Below are 16468 nucleotides of genomic sequence, written 5' to 3' on the forward strand. Positions count from 1 at the left end.
CCAGCGCTCTTAGTCAGCCTCCTGGCCAGATTATGTCGACCGCCGCAAGGACCCGGCTGTATCTGGTATTCTATCATTTGGTACATTTCCTACAGTAAACGTGGCATCTTCTTAGGCAATTTAAAGTGATGACAAATATTGCTGCTGCATAGTGTTGATCATCATAAATATCGCACCCCGTGCCTTGACCACATTTCTTGATTTCACGTCACGCTGACTTGTTCGACGAAAACAAAACTAATGACACCTCTTCGAGAACCTCATATGGAGCCGAGGTAAGTGCACCATGTACCACACAAATTGCTCTGAATAATTTAATCTCATGGAAAAGTGACATTGTTTCTCCCATTGTATACTTCGACGTTGGTCCAAATCGAGAAAGCTTCACTGCGTATACCGCAATCGTCCAAAGCATCATTCGCCCTGACAGTCGATCAAATGAAAACACCTTTACCATATACGATGATGTAGCTGATATATTTGGCCAGGTACTGCAGTTTCTTTACAGTGGAGAGTACTCGGTCCCTGCTTTAGCTTCCGATGGCTTAAATCACGTTGCATGCGAAGATGTATTCGATGCTAGAGTACAAAAACTTCTTCCTCTTCGGAATAACTATTTCCTAGACCATGAAGATTTTCAAGTGCAGCCAGATCACTCGATAGCCATGCCCTGTTGTGGAGAAGGTGACTACTTGTGCAAATATCCTGGGACATTGCTCATGCATGCCCGCCTGTACGCTTTTGCCCCTAGCCATGGTCTGAATTAGCTTCAGCATATAAGCATCCACAAACTTTACTGGACACTTTCAGAACTCCCGTTGGATGTTAAACGTATGAAGGGAGTCTTTGAGCTTCTAGGGTTTTCTAGGGCAGTAGGTGCTGTCGGTTTCTTGCCTAAATTGATGCTTCATTACGTCTCTTCGCACCTGAATCTTCTCTTGTGTTTTCCCAACTTCATCTGCCTTTTGCAAGAACAGCCTGATTTCAGCAGTTGTCTAAGTGTTAAAATATGTGATTCTCTATGAAGCATGGGGATTTCATAGACACGTTCTATCCTCTCATTCTATGTGTTTCTGCATCTAGAAATTAGTACATCAATATTTTGATGCTGTGGAAGCCCCACCATTTACTCCCTTGGAGTGTCTCCTGAAATTACGCTTCGCATGCTCGCTTCAAAAACACGCTCGGTACCTGCCACCGACGGCTTCCAGCATGAATCGCCTAGAATGAGCTAGTATCTTCCATTCCAATAAAAAAAAAGGATCATTTGCCTGCCAATTCAGCTTTGTGAGGTTTATGGTATTGGGCATTGACCTTCACAATTACGTCAGGGGTGTTGCACCAGTTTGTTTAGTCAGCTTCCTGGAAGCCAAACCATTGGCCCGCCATAGATCCTAAGGCAATAAATAGGACCTACCCCCCGACAGTGATATTCTGGCATGACTCTTTTATCATCTTCCGAGGTGTCTAATATGAAGAAGAAAACTTCTGAGCGGAAAGGCTTCGAGCTAATGCCTACTGAAATTCTCTTCTGCGTTGTCAATTGTCTTCAGAAAAGGGACATCAAAGAGTTTTCCTGTGTCAGCAAGCGAGCGAGGGATGTCTGCTTGCCATTTCTGTTCCGCGAAGTCAGCATTGACTTTTCCAGTGCGGGATTTAGAAAATTGGATAAGATGCTTCACTCGCATATATGTCGGTATATCGTTTCTTTCCAATACATCGTCCAGGACTTAGTGAAACCTGGTAAGATCCCTTTACGAAAACAATACGCGCAGAAGGCTAATCTCAAGCCAGCGATATACAATTATGAAAGATTCAAAACGGATTTCTTGACCCCGGAATATTATGTCGAGATGTGCGAAGGGTACGACAATGTTGACTGCTACGAAGATATTGACAGCAATGAGGATTGGGAAGAAATGGAATATCCCGGAGGCGACCACCCTTCATACACGCGTATTTATAAGACAATGAGACGGAGATGTGTTGAGCAACGAAGCCTTATAGACACTGGGAGAGACTCAAAGTTTTTAAAAAAGGCTTTTAAGAAATTCTTGAACCTGAAAGAACTGGAACTGGTTTTTCGTGGAATACAAGGCGCAAGCTGGGAGAAAGATTACCAAGAGACGTGCGATATGATGGCGCAGGATTCTAATGTACACCATCTGAAAGTGGTGCTGGCCGCTTTGGTCTCTGCAGAGCGCCGCGGCTTATCTCTCCAGAAGATCCAGCTCACCTGTTTGACACACCGTGACGATCCTTCGCCAGGAAGCCCAGATTGGCAGCGATTGACGACTCTTCTCACTGAGCTAGTGGGACATGCCCCGGTCCTACGGCTTTTCGGAAGTGATTTAGCATTGGCTCTGTTGTCTCGCGCCAGCCTGAACTTACGTGAATTAGACTTGGGCTTCATTCATACGAAGCGAACTTTTGTAGAGACTTTTCTACAAAACAACGTCAAGTCCCTACGCTTTCTCAAATTTGACGATATCGTGGTTGAAGACTGTGATCGGAGAGATTCTACTCATGTAACCCTTACAGACGTTCGTGATATGACCGATCTGGTACCCGAAAAAGAGATAAATTTCAACATACCCTCATGTTCGCACTTAGTCCAGGAGGGACGGAAATTTATTTTTATCTATGCTAGCCGTGTGCCTGCTTCAAGGACCTGGAAAAGAAAATGGAACGATTCTATATAACTCATTTTTTCTAGGCTTAACTCTGCCTTAGTAGTTTTCTGCAATGATACCAGTCTCGTTCTTTAGTAGTTTTCTGCAATGATACCAGTTTCGTTCTTTAGTGATGATTCTGTTGTCCGAAGATTTCTTCGACCCAATCAAGGCATTGCTCAATACCTCACGAATGTGGTTTAGTAGGTTTTCCATTTCTGGCCCCTGTTCCACTTCTGGTAAAATAAACATCTTTTCAACTAGCTCCTCGTGCATTTATGTAGAATGCCATGTCGCTTATTTACAACAAGTGCGGCATCAAAATGTCTGAATACGATCCAAGGTATAATCTTCAACAGCGATCACTCCTTGTGTACGTATTATTAGAGGTTAAACGAAGGAGAGAATGCAGTACATTCTTGGCTACTCTTCCCTTGACTCACATCCTTGGCAGTATATCTGTACTGTAATGAAAAATGGTGTAAGATGCTTCAGAAGGCTGAAAGACATGTAAGTTGATTTACTGGAGGCTTCATTCTATACGGTGAGTGACTATTGATCTTTGAACCCCCGATTGCTGTGAGATACATCTTTTCCCCAACCACACTTCCGGCACCTTACTTGTAAAGCCGACATTGGTTTCCTTTGGCCACAATTTTCACAGTCTACCAATAACGCAGCATCGAAAAAGGTGTCGAGCACTTCTTTCACAAATTCCGGCACTTGGGCGGTGATTGAATCGTATTTTGTGCGGACGGATGTATTTCGCAAATGAAACCCAAGATTGTCCCTCGATAAGGGAATGGCGAGCTGTCTGAGCTCGTTGTTGTTGCTCAGTGGTGAGAAAAAGACGTCAGGTATCGAATCAAGATATTCGAACGGGTCGAAGTGACTCATAATTCTGTTCAAATATTTCCCCACGGCCGCGTCACAAAGCTCAGGAATACAATGTTTATCGCCCAAAGTAAACACCTTTGTATGTAGTTGAAGGGCAGATATTGAAACCGGCACCTTATGCAAAGCATCAGTCGGGCAATCATCAATGAGCTCTGAGTAATCACCCGTATATAAGTAGTCCAGCATTTTTTCGACGACGGAAAATGTTTTATTTGTCATCTCGAATATACTGTAAAATCTGTCGCTTCCTGTATTGAAAGTATGTGAGATATGAGAGAAAGGATGGCTTAAGAGACAACTTGCCCTGAAAGTCCCCGTGCAAGCGGCCCGGAAAACAGGAGATTGCGAACATAGTATGACTTTATGAACGCCAAGATCGACTCCATCACATACGGCAGGATTTTCTTCGCAGACCCGGTCAAAACAGGAAATTGCAGATCGAGGTGGCCAAACGAGGGGATTCTTTCTAGAGCCTGATTTGACCATCTTCCGGTAAGTATGTTAAGATTTCTCGCTGTATCCTGTTGGCTGGGTGGTAGATATGGCATCCTGAATTATTGGCGCCAAACCATCTAGTCGCACCGGTTTCGTCAGGAACAAATCCATACCAGAACGTATCGCATCGCGTTGTGTATCGGCTTGCGCTACACCAGTCAGAGCAACAATAGTAACACGGCCCTGACTTTTCAAAGTCTTCTCGAACTTGCGGATTCGCCTGGTGGATTCGAGGCCGTCCATGACCGGCATGGAAATATCTATTGAGAATGTAAGATACCTTGTCGTGAATATCGACGTGGATTGGAACTTGAACTTACCCATGAGGATTATTTTGATGCTGGACGAATTTGCCTTGAAGGCCTCGAGGGCTTCTTCTCCGTTGTGTGCAAGTAGAAAGTGGTGTTTCATTTTTTTCATGAACGCAACCAGTAGTTTGAGATTGATATCATTGTCATCCACGAGGAGGACACTCATGGGCGGTATCAGTCCGGCTTCAGTTTGAAGGTGGGGCTGGTTTTCAGAGGATTGATCTTCTGGCGGAGCCGCCGACGCGTTTACCGGATTTCTAGAATTATCGAGATCCTGACGTGATCGGCTCCTTTCAGATGAATTTCTCGGACCATGGTTGGAAATTGACGGTCGATTGTGTGTCAATTCGGCTTTGAGTTTCTCACCGACTCCTAACTCCGGCACATTGAGAAGCGAGTATCTCTTGCGTTCCTCGGAGTTGTCTTTGTTCCCAGATTGTGAAGGAATGTCATCTTCCTCAAGCCTTCCTCGGGCCAAATCGAGTCGCTGCTGCTGGCGTTTCATACAAACATCCAATGCTTTAGCGAGCTTGCGTGGGCCGCATGGCTGGCTAATGAACTCGAGAACCTCTTCATCTCCTCGCTTTCGAGCCGCTGCGAACATTGAATGCACGATCCTCGGAGATGAACATATGATTATGACAGGGGAGGAAAAATGTTCTGATTCACCTGGGGCAATGGACTTGATTTCCATGTTCCCCATATCCAAGTATTCATGGAGCGAAATGTAAAAGTCACAATGAGCAAAACGGGTCTGCGTCGGTATGACCAAACAGACGTCCATTTTGAGCCAGTCATGGCATAGTTTCCCTAACGACGCAGATAGGGCCATATCCAGGGTGGTATTCCCTAAGCCCAACAACCCAACCGTCTTTCCATGGACAAGTGCTCTCACCGGAGGGACAGGGGACTGGCTGATCTCACCCTCGGGGGTGTTTAGCTCGGACATATGATCGAGGATCACGGTTATCACAACCTCAGTGCCAACATCCTTTTCAGAATTGACCCGGATATCACCTCCAAGAGAGGATACTATCCGGTGAGTAATGTTGAGCCCTAGACCGTTCCCTATTGACATCCTATCTTCCTGCTCAAAGGCAGTGAACAGGCCACTTTTCATGTATTCAGGATCAATACCGCAGCCGGTGTCTTTGATAGTGATGGTGACCTTTGACCGCTTGGCCGCACCATCCTTGTCGAATCTAGTCGGTGTGGATTTCAGAGACACAAGGATGTGGCCGCGCTGGGTAAACTTAAGCGCATTGCCAAATATATTTGTGAGAATCACATGCCAGGCCCCTGGTCGTGTTGAGAACTTCCAGCTCTGGGAGCGGTCGATATCGAAGATTACTTTGACTCCGCCTTGGGAGTCAAATGGTCTGCCCCCGAGATCTGCTAAGCCAGCTACTCCGCGGAGTGGAGAGCGTGTACTGTTGAAAAAGGCATAGCCTGCGAAGACTGTTTCGATCGCGTCCTCCACAGCAGCATCAAGTTCGACATAGGATTCTATATCCACATTTCCAGATTTCGAACGCGAGCGGACTCCTGGTCGATTATCTTTTGATGGAGAGCTTTGTTCAGTATTACCACTGCCATAGGGGGTAGTGGCTGAGTTCGGTTGAACATCATTGATGCTGGCATATTCAAGAAGTTGGTTGATAGAGCCAAGAAGTGTGAAAGCACAAGAGGAAATCGTATGAACAAAACCCCGTTGTAGGGCGTCCATTACAGTATCGTTAAGAAGCTCCGCTGTGCCAAAGATCCCATGAAGGGGTGACCTAAGTTCATGGCTAAGTCCTGCGAGCAAGTCTCCTTTTGCCCGGTCGGTAAATTGAGCGTTTAGCCTGTGCACTTCCGCCATGAGACTGTGTCCGAACGTCAACACGAAGGCCAACTCATCGTCTGAGGTAAAAACCCGGTGCTTGGCTTTTGTCCATGTAAGGCTACCGGAGTACCATCTTCCCTTATGTGAATCCCACTGTGGTGAGAAGATGATACTTCGAGAATCAGGAGCAAGTCGCAAAAGTGTCTCAGCATCCTGCCGTAACACTGATCTCTGCGTTCTTTTATATTTCCTGCCTCTGGGGCGCCGGAGAAATTTCTTGAACACACCATCGCTAGTGTCATCAGATGATAAAGCTCCGTCCTGGCCGTAATTGAATATTTTCCCTCGAGGATACCGGTGTAAAAGCCCGCCGAGGAATGACTCGGATAACACGATTCTATTATCGTCTGCTAACTGGTCGTTCACACTAGACGCACTTGAAGTTGCAAACGCAATTATTTTGCATGGATCCAACGTATCTTTACCTCCATCATCGGCCTGTTCGGCGATTAGATCTTCCCGGCGCCTGGCGGCTTCGCGAGACAGGGCTTCTTCGTCTCCTGAAGAAAGGCCTTCTATGGTGCTGGTCTCAGAGTCAGAATTATTTTGCTCTGGAGCCATTTGGGAGCGAAAACTGGCATCAAAAAAGACGACTGCTTCGACTTCGATGCTCTCGCGAATGATATTGGCGCCTCGCGAAAAGACCTCCCCAAGTTGAGAAGAAAGGCTATCCCTTAGAGGCTGCTTTGTTGGCTGGTCGTTAACTGTAGATGTCGCCTGAGGGGCGTTGTTCGGCTTTGTCTGGGCCTTCGAATCTATTTTGCCTTGCTGTCCATGTTTCTGGGAACCGAATTTCCCAGGCAGATGAAGATTGCCAGGGCGGAAAGGCAGTTGATTTGGTGTCCCATTTGGTGCCATGGATTTAGCGACGTCCTCAGAGATCTGCTTGTCTTGTTGCTTTTGATTAACACGGCCCTCATGATTGCTGTTTTCCTCGATCGGGGATTGAGCAACCTCGGTCTCGGTGAGCCAAGAATTCCGTAGACTACCTTTGCCCTCGAGAAAGCTCCCGATACCAACCATCATGCGCTCGCCTCGGTGTTTCTGGGCTTTCGACCGGCTGGTGTCCAGATAATCCATCACGGTGGTTGAGATATCGACCAAAAACTCGAGTATGTCGGTGTCCAGCGGATCACGGGGTTTATTATCTAGGATTGTATAGGCGCCAATCACGATCCCCTTGGGACTGATAATGGGGCTGGAAGCCAAAAAGCGAATATTCGGCAAGGAAGTCACATCTGAATGATCTTTGAAGGTATCGTCCCGTAGTAGGTCTGTCGAAACGAATATCCGGTCACTAGCCTTCGGCACGTCTTTCGGTGGGTTCATAACCACTTTGCAGAAACTGCGACTATAGGAGAGGGTACAACGCCCAATCCAAAGCTCGTCACGAAGGTTGTGATGGACATCATCCTGAAGGCTGAGGGTCCGAGTGGCCTCGGTGAGAACGTGCTGCGCTTGTCGACCAAATAGCGAGATGATCACACGTTGGGCATCTAGTCGCAGAGCACCCAGTTGCGCAAACGCCGTCAGAGCAGGGTCTGGAGACGATCGGGCGACGATTTCATTTGCTGGGGTGGTGGCACTGATATGTTCTAGAGTATCTGAATCCAAAGAGTACCTCGGTAAGTACCTAAGTCGGCCGCATGGTTAGCTTATGGACTTTGGAGGATTTCTAAGGATTGCACCGCTAATGGGGATAACCGAGCAGATACGAATTACTATGGTGGGATTTACTTATAGAATTCTCGCTCCCTGCTTGTGCCAACACTGACTTGGTGTTGGTCAACCTGTGGCAATGCGACCGAGGGTCGAAGTGACATAGTAGTGGCAGCTCTGCAGTAAAGGAAAGAAGGCTATACGAGTAGAGAGATGCCACGCTCTCTCTCTCTCCAACAAAGGTGTGTACAGCAGCAGCAGGAGCAGGGCACAGCAAAGTCATCGGAATAAAACTCGTTGAGTCGAAATACTAGAATCATGCGTGAATTGGAAGTTCAACAAAAAGGCGGGGGGGGGGGGCCATTGGCGGTGGCGGGGAGAAAATTGGCAATGGCTAAATTACCACCCAAATAGCAACCAATTAAAGTTGAAGGAGAATATACGCATCTGAGAAAGTGCTGTGAATTGTTAAATGTAGAAAGGGGTGCGGGGCTTACAAACAGGTTTTTATTTCTTTTCTTCTCTCTTTTTCTTCTCTCCATTCGCCATACCCGCGATCGATCAAATCGGAACCGGCTGCTTTTTGGGAATGCGACTTCGTCCTCGTCTTTTATGCACGTCGAAAATTAATTTTAGCTTGTATCATTTTTGGTATCCATGCAAGTATTTCAACCCTTTTGTGTGAGCAGATGAAAGTTTTCAACAGGCAGACAAGGAAATATGAAATATTAACGTGGACACTGGTACTTATTCTCTCGTGTATCTTTGGTTATATCACAGTAAAGCTATATTGAATCCCTTGATTCAATATGATCTAGATATGTATTGTATTGTAAAAGGCAGGGCGGTGAGGCGTGACAAAGTACCGGCGTGTTAATATTTCCTTGTCCGCACTGAATACTCTAGTAATATCCCTCAAATTCTGCTACTCGGAACGCAAAGCAGTGATGCCCCCTACAGAAGTGAATTTGAGAGATGGACCAGATAAGAGGTTCGATTGTAGCCCAGCACTGAAAATTTTGGAATTAGCATTACTGTAGTCAATACTTCATGGAAACATGCGAGATGGTTTATCAAAGACAAAATTAATTCCAGACCAAGTCATTTAGCCCGCAATCGCTTTGACCGTCGCGGCAGCGGCAATCTAGCGGAGGCTCTTGTTGTTCTTCCTGATCGCCGCGTCTCCATCTGTTTCTCCTGAGGCGGCTCTCTTGCGTCAACACATTTTCGAGGCGAGTAGATCATATGCTGCGACTGGCACTCCGAGTCAAGCCTGAGAGCTAGATAGGCTGCCTTTGTCGACCTCTTCGCTGACAGGGTGTAAAACTCCCCCGAGCCTGAATCAGTTTTTGCTACCACAGGCTGAGCAGGAGAGACAGAGATATCAGCGCCTGATCGACCAGTCGAAGGCTTGTGACGGCGATAGAGCGGGGTTCCATCAAGCGTGGGTCAATATTCTCCGTCCATTTTAGGACGGAGAGGGCGGAAGTTTCCGTGCTTCGCAGACTATCTGATTCTGAAGACACTAAACTTCTACGGGTGATGTGTCGCTAGGATTAAGCAGTTGCCTATTTGGAAGATGACACAATTCAATTGACAACGTATGCATGCACCTCTGCAGCGCGGGCCAAGAATTCAGTGATTTGGGCGAATCTAGGAACATTGCTGCGAACTTATCCCGTCGTGCGCGTGGACCAGATGGAGGTCGTTGAGACGGCGACTAAGAGAATCATTTCGAAAATAAGCTCGAAACCTGCCACTGACGGTCAGCAAGAACCACCAGGACTGGGCCTGGATCTTCCATTCCAAATACAAGTAGGTATGCTTGCTTCTCAAGTCAGCTTTGTGAGGTGCGTGGCATTGAGCATTGACCTTTACAACTACGTCACTGGGGCACCAGTTTTCTTAGTCAGCTTCCTGGAAGCACAACTATTGGCCTATGGTAGAATCCAAGACAATAAATAGGACCTACTCCAGGACTCAATTATTTGGGGTATTCTGGCATGACTATTACTATGCCTTGGGGAATCGAATATGAAGAAATTTTACGAGCGGAATATTTTTGGGCTCATGCCCAATGAAATTCTCTTCTGCGTTGTGAATTGTCTTCATGCAAGGGACATCAGACAGTTTTCCTGTGTCAACAAGCGAGCGAGGGATGTCTGCTTGCCATTTCTATTTTATAAGATTCGAATTGACTTCTCGAATGTGGGTTTCGACATATTGGCTGAGATTCTTCATTCGCAATTACGTCAGTACATACGTTCTTTCCAATACACTATCCCGCAGTTGCTGAAACCTGGTAAGAGCCCTTACGGAAACATTCTGCGGACAAGACTAACATTAAGCCAGAGATACGCAATTATGAGAGGTTCAAAAATGATTTCCTGAATCCTCAGGTTTATGTTGAGTTATGTGGAGGCTCCGACTATGTCGATGGTAATGAGAATTGGCAAGACCATGAATATCTCGGATGCAATCATCCTTCATACACGGATGTCTATGAAACAATACGACGAAGATATGCTGAGCAACAAAGCATTATAGACACCGGCAGAGACGCAGAGTTGTTAAATCTCGCGTTCAAACAGTTCTTCAATTTAAAAGAATTAGTGCTGGTGTTTTGTGAGTTTTAAGGCGAGAGTTGGGAGGAAGAATACCAAGAAATATGCGATATGATAGAGCAGAATGCTTATACACATTATGTCCAACTAGTGGTGAATGCTCTTGTCTCTGCCGGCTCACCTTTTCAGGAAATCTAGCTCACCTCGTTGACACACCGCGACGATCCTTCACTGGGAAGCCCACAGTGGAACTCTTTGACGACTCTTCTCACCGCACTAGTGGGACATGCTCCGGTTCTACGGCTTGTCAGAAGTGATCTAGCATTGGCTTTGTTGTCTCACACAAATCTGAGTCTACGAGAGTTAGATTTGTGCTTAATTTATACGACGCGGGCTTTTGTAGAAAGTTTTCTACAAAACAACGTCAAGTCCCTGCGCTCTCTCAAATTTCATAATATCATGGTCGAGGACCCCGACCGGCTAGATTTGACTCCTAGGGATGTCCATAACATGATCAATCTGGTACACGAAGAAGTACCGAAAATTGACAGATTCTCATGTTCGCGCTCATTTCGGGAGGGATGGAAGTTTTACTTTACCTACGTTGGCGCCGCGACCGCATCAAAAGCCGGGAAAAGAAAATGGAATGACTGTACATAACTTGTTCTTTTCTAAGCTGCGATCAACCTTAATAGTATTCTGAAAGAGCTCCAGATTGCCCTTGTTTGTAATTCTTAGCGCTCCCGTTACAAGTTTAAAGTAATTTCGAATTTTCCATTCTAGGCAATCTTGTTGTGATTGTCGGAGGTATTTTGCTATACATGGTATGCGCATCAGTTGTCACGCTCCTAGAAATAAGCACAAGCGGGTCTCGAGACAACAGGCTTCGCATCGCCATGGTCGGCCTATGTTTGCTTCCGAAGTTCCTCCATTGGATATGGGCAACGCCAGCGACTCCGCACACGATGTACATCAAAGGCATGACGCTGGAATGCCATTCGATGTAACAGGCCGACTTCGCACCAATTGCACTTGAGTGGCTCTTCTTTGAGATGAATGGCATCAAAGTGGCGTGTAACACATCCAGGATCATGGAACATCTGAAAACGAACCTTGTCCGGACGCCCTTCACTCGCGAAGCACTGAAAACAAGCCTCTGGCTGCTTAGCGGTTTCAAGGTATTCCTTGGTAGCACGCAAGGGCTTGCCGTATACGGAAATATCCTTGCATGAGTCAGTATCATTTTGGGCATGCTGTAAATCCTTCGGTTGGGCTATCGGTCCAGCAAGCAGGGCAGGTTTAGAAACTTTCTGTTTAGGCCGGCCCCTCAACGGGCCCCCTTCAAGGACATCACAGTACTGAACAACAGCTGCGGTACCCGTATCACGCCGGTACCATTCATCCTCCAACGAGTTCGAAACAGGGTAGGAAAGGAGATTCTGCACGAGATACAACTGAAGGGGATGCATAGTGTCCTCCAAGGATGAAGTGTCGTCGCTCTCTTCCTTGACCGCGGTTCCTGACAGCTGCGCCTCAATGTCCAGAAATGCTTGCTCCTCATCAAATTTCTCTCGGATCTGATGCCGTAAGCTTCGGTGCAACCTTTTTCGCGTGTTTCTCACTTCCTTCTCCCGTTGCTGGAGCCGCAGAAGCAGGCCGGGTTGTTGGGTCTCTTCGTATTGTGCGCGGATCTTGTCGAGGTTGCGCCGGGCCTCTTCCATTTCGGGGTGATCTTCAACTTGTGCCCGCTGTTGATCAGTCAAGTAGCGTGGGCGTCGCGTGTCTCGCCAACGGCTTTGCCGTGTGATGGCTCGCATCAGTTCGACATCCGGGTCGAGCCCACAGATAACCCGGATCATGTCGGTGTCGAGTTGCAGGGGATGATAATGATTGAGAAAGGTACGCGGGCTGGCGTGCTTCATAATCAACATATGCTGCTCCTTGCTCACCCAACCTGTGCATAAGGTCAGTCACCAAGCCTTTGAATGAAATGCACATTCTACACAGAAGAACCTACCACTCTCGTTGAGCACTTTGCCACTTCCATACCGGAATTGATGGGCGTGGAATGCCCCTTTCCACCCACGGATCTCGCCAAATGTGACCAGCAACGCGGACATCGTAGACTTCGGCATCTGCGTAGTCCGTTGAATGGTTGGAACCCCCTTGACCAACTCCGTTTTGCAAAACACATACCAGTGGGACTTTTCTGGGTCCAATGGCACCAGAAGCTGTTCACATCCTTTGCTGATAAAGAGATTCCGTAGCTGAGCCTTCGAAGTCAGCCCCTGATTCCGAAATGCCTTCGCATGAAACAGGATGCCAAAAAGCAACGTATGCGGGCAAATCACCAGAGAGGGCCCGTAAACGATCTCGGGAAGTGCAAAAGTAGTTCTGTTGATTGGTTAGCCGCGTGACCCAATCTTGAAATGCTGGAGTTCCGAAGAAGCATCCCCAGAGGACATTTATGCATAAAAAAGCAGCCGAGGATTTGAGAAAGGGATAGAGGAATTGCATAACCATACAATTTGGTGATTCCGAGGAATTTCTTAGTCCCTTCGGGAGTAAGCTCGATCAAAGGGACGGGCGGGCCTCCACGCGGGTCCTTCTGGAGGGAGATGACCAGGTCCTTGAACTGAAGACTCAACAAGGCACTCCTCCGGTGCACGGTGAAGATGCCGAGCGAGTTGAACAGACACACTTGGATACGTTGGAAGCCCAAATGGAACTTCTTCTCCTGTGTCGATAGAATAGTTTCATTGAAGGGGCCGATATCCTCGATATAAACCGGCGTCTTCCTTCCAGGTTGCGTATCCAAACCAAACTCCTGGACCAAATACTTCATACCCTGGATTCGAAAACGGTAAGTCACGGTATTCAAGCGGGATTGGAAACTTTCGAGGTATACCGACTCTTCGTATCTCGGAGCCATCGTCATCGTTAATTACAATCTTAGTGAGTCTCTGATAGTACAAACGAAGATTTTTCCAATCTGTCTCAAATGTACTAGCTTTGTTGATTCCTGGAATATGTCGGCCGTCTTCGCCTCGCTCGAGCTGGAGACACCAACGTAGGAACCGATACATATCATTGTTCGATGCCTGGCGAAGCGCCTCCTCGACCTCACGCCATTTTGGCTCGTTGGGCTTATTGCGCACTTGGCTGGTGCAGTACCTATGCCTGTATTAGGAGAGCATTAAGTGTTATGAATCTCAATGGCTCACTCACCTTTTCCACCGGCTCTCAATCCGCTCTCGTCGTTCAATGGTACCCGGTGCTTTATCAAAATCCTCGGGGATCTCAGAGAGATCGACTCCGCCTTCATCCAGTGGATCCTGGTAGATATCCTCAGCATCGTAGGAGGGCTCTGGCTCATGGACAAGGTTCTGATTCGCTCGGAGGCGTTTTCGCGGGCTTGGGAAGTCCTCCAGCTCCGTCAGATCCGTCTCGTACGTAGCATCGCCCTGATCTGAGTCGCTGGAGTTAGTCGTACTTATGTCTTCCTCGCAAAGGTCGCTCTCCGGCTTTCTATTCCGCTGGCGTCGAGAACGCTTCATCGTTGGACTTGGCGGAAGTGACGGGACTGCCAGGATGAGGGCAAGGGAACGATACTCGAAGACCGAGGTATGACGAAGCGGTCGTTGGCTCACGAGTGGCCTAGCTGGCGACGGGCATTGGGGACGATGCACTAGGAGCTGAGCGAGCAGAAACGAGCGAGGAAGGAAGCACGAGGAATGGAAGAGGGAAGGCCGCGGTGAGAGACTGCAGGCAGAGAAGCACTCTCAGTCGAGAGGGCGAACAAGGAGGGAGAGTAGAGAAAACATAAGGAGGAGGGAGGGCACATGGTGGGCAGGCACCATCTTGACAAGGTGCAGTGACAGAGAGGCCATTTTTGGCGCCCTCAGTGAGCCTAGCCACCGCAGACCGTTTCGCCGAGATGCTCCAAAACAACTCAGGAACAGAACTTGCGAGGGGGGTGTGGGGAAAGGGCTTGCGGGTGGGGTCTGACTGGTGCGTGGCGGTAGAAGGCCGGAGGTCGTGTCGGGACGGGTTACCAGATGACGGCCGAAAAAGGCGTCACTGGAGGCCGAAAATGGCTGCCATTTGGTAAGACCAAGTTGTTGTAGAGTATATATCTTATATATTAATTTTACTAAGATACCTAGCCCTAGAAAGATAGTTAAAAATCTCTAATATAAGGGATAGAGAATACTAGTTTTTAATAGAAACTTTATTTAATCTTTAATAATTAATATAGAGATATAGTCCTCTGTTCTTTTTAGATATAAATAGGATAGATATACTAACTAAGCTCTTTAATAGTCTAATTTAACTATTTAATAAATTTTTATTAAAATATTTCTATAACTCTATAAGTTTAGCTTATAAGAAAGAGTAAATTAGGCTATATAGGGATAATATATTTTCTTTAAACTTAATTAAATAGTTAGTCTTCTTTTATAGTAGTAGAATCTTAGAGTTTTTTATCTTAAATATATTTTTAAATACTAATAATTTAGAGAGAATTTAGTCTTAACTTATTATTAAATTTTTTTTTTCTTCTAGAGAAAGCTAGACTTTTTTAGGTATTTTAATAATTATAAAGATATAAGCTTAGTTTCTATATACTTTTATAAACTAGTAAGACTTTAACTATTCTATTATCTTCTTTTTATATTTAAACTACTATTATTTCTGCTATAGGGCTAATATAATTTATATTTCTTAAATAGTTATATTTAATAATAATACTAAAGATCCTAATAAACAGAGATCTTTATTAATAATAATATAAAGATATAAAAATTCTTACTTAGTTCCTTAAGAATTATATATAGTAATTAGGATAGTCTATATACTATAGATAGGGGTATTTTATTAGCCTACTATTTCTAAAAAAAGAATATTATACTTAGCTTAATAAAAGTAATATTTCTAAATAAATTTATAACTAATAAGGTCTATCTCTATATAGATATTAATATCTATATATATTTTAATATTATTTTAGATATAAATTAGAATATAGAGATAGATAACTATTTCTACTTAAGGCTAAGAGTTAGAACTTATAGAAGCTAGTTTAACTTTAGTACTTTTTCTAAGTTTTTTAACTAAATATTATTATAGTAATACTAGGGTTTTAAATAAACTTATTAGATCTTTACCCCTAGGGCTCTTAGTAGTAGATAATATTTACTTATCTAATAGTCTAGCTTACTATAGTTAAAATAATTATTTAAAGAGATTCTGATAGATTAGTTAATCTCTCTAATAGATATATTATTTAGATTATTATTATTTTAAAGAAAAAATAGATAAGGATTACTACTAAAATAAGAGGGATTTAGGTATAAGTTAGAGTTATTTTAATTTAGGTTAGTTCTAGGACTATAAGGATCCTTTAAGTATAGATTTCTAGAACTTTTTTAATCTTATTCTTTACTATTAGACTAGTTTAGAAATAAGTTATTAAGTTATAGGTATTTTAAGCTTAAATTAGAATTATTATTATAAGACTGTTGAGGTCTTACTAGGCTTAGGGGAATATAGATATAAGAGGAATAATTATAGATAGGTGATTACTGAGTAATCAATAAGATTAAGGATCTGGTTGCTTGATTATAGAGGTTTCTGATTATTATGTTAATCGTTATATTATTTTCTTCTTATTCTGTATATTATATCTAGCTAAGAGGGTCTTATATCTAATAGTATTTTTATAATAGGACCTTATTTATTTTACTACCTATACCTCTCTAATTTAGAGAGTAGGTTTAGGCGATTAAAACTATTTTAGTATAGGTTTAGGCGACCTTGGGGTTCTAGGATTATTTACCTAAAATAGGTAAATTTATCCTTGGTTATAGTATATTTATCTTTAGTTATACCTTAACTAGATCTTAACTAGATCTTAGCTAGATCTTAACTAGATCTTAACTAGATCTTAGTTAGATCTTAACTAGATCTTAGTTAGATCTTAAC

The 16468-nt window shown here is 44.7% G+C and overlaps 3 protein-coding genes across 3 annotated transcripts; 1 reads left to right on the forward strand and 2 right to left on the reverse strand.

The window, feature by feature from the left end:
* Positions 1–1472: 1472 nt before the first annotated feature.
* N7481_003483 (uncharacterized protein) lies at positions 1473–2702 on the forward strand (the record flags this gene model as incomplete). Its single annotated transcript, XM_057262702.1, has 1 exon — positions 1473–2702. One exon carries the CDS (start codon positions 1473–1475, stop codon positions 2700–2702), a length of 1230 nt encoding a protein of 409 aa, XP_057124363.1.
* A 1368-nt stretch (positions 2703–4070) lies between these two features.
* On the reverse strand, positions 4071–8083 carry N7481_003484 (hybrid sensor histidine kinase/response regulator; the record flags this gene model as incomplete). The annotated part of the gene is made up of 2 exons (XM_057262703.1): positions 4071–7845; positions 7998–8083. The coding sequence occupies 2 exons, from the start codon at positions 8081–8083 to the stop codon at positions 4071–4073; spliced, it is 3861 nt and encodes a 1286-aa protein (XP_057124364.1).
* Positions 8084–11388: 3305 nt separating this feature from the next.
* N7481_003485 (DUF3435 domain-containing protein) lies at positions 11389–14373 on the reverse strand (the record flags this gene model as incomplete). The annotated part of the gene is made up of 6 exons (XM_057262704.1): positions 11389–12437; positions 12501–12877; positions 13009–13331; positions 13396–13663; positions 13712–14262; positions 14284–14373. 6 exons carry the CDS (start codon positions 14371–14373, stop codon positions 11389–11391), a joined length of 2658 nt encoding a protein of 885 aa, XP_057124365.1.
* Positions 14374–16468: the final 2095 nt, after the last annotated feature.

This window comes from Penicillium waksmanii (assembly GCF_028829765.1).
Source record: "Penicillium waksmanii strain IBT 27052 chromosome Unknown utg000004l:1.0-5674109.0:1.0-5678898.0, whole genome shotgun sequence".
NCBI lineage: Eukaryota > Fungi > Ascomycota > Eurotiomycetes > Eurotiales > Aspergillaceae > Penicillium > Penicillium waksmanii.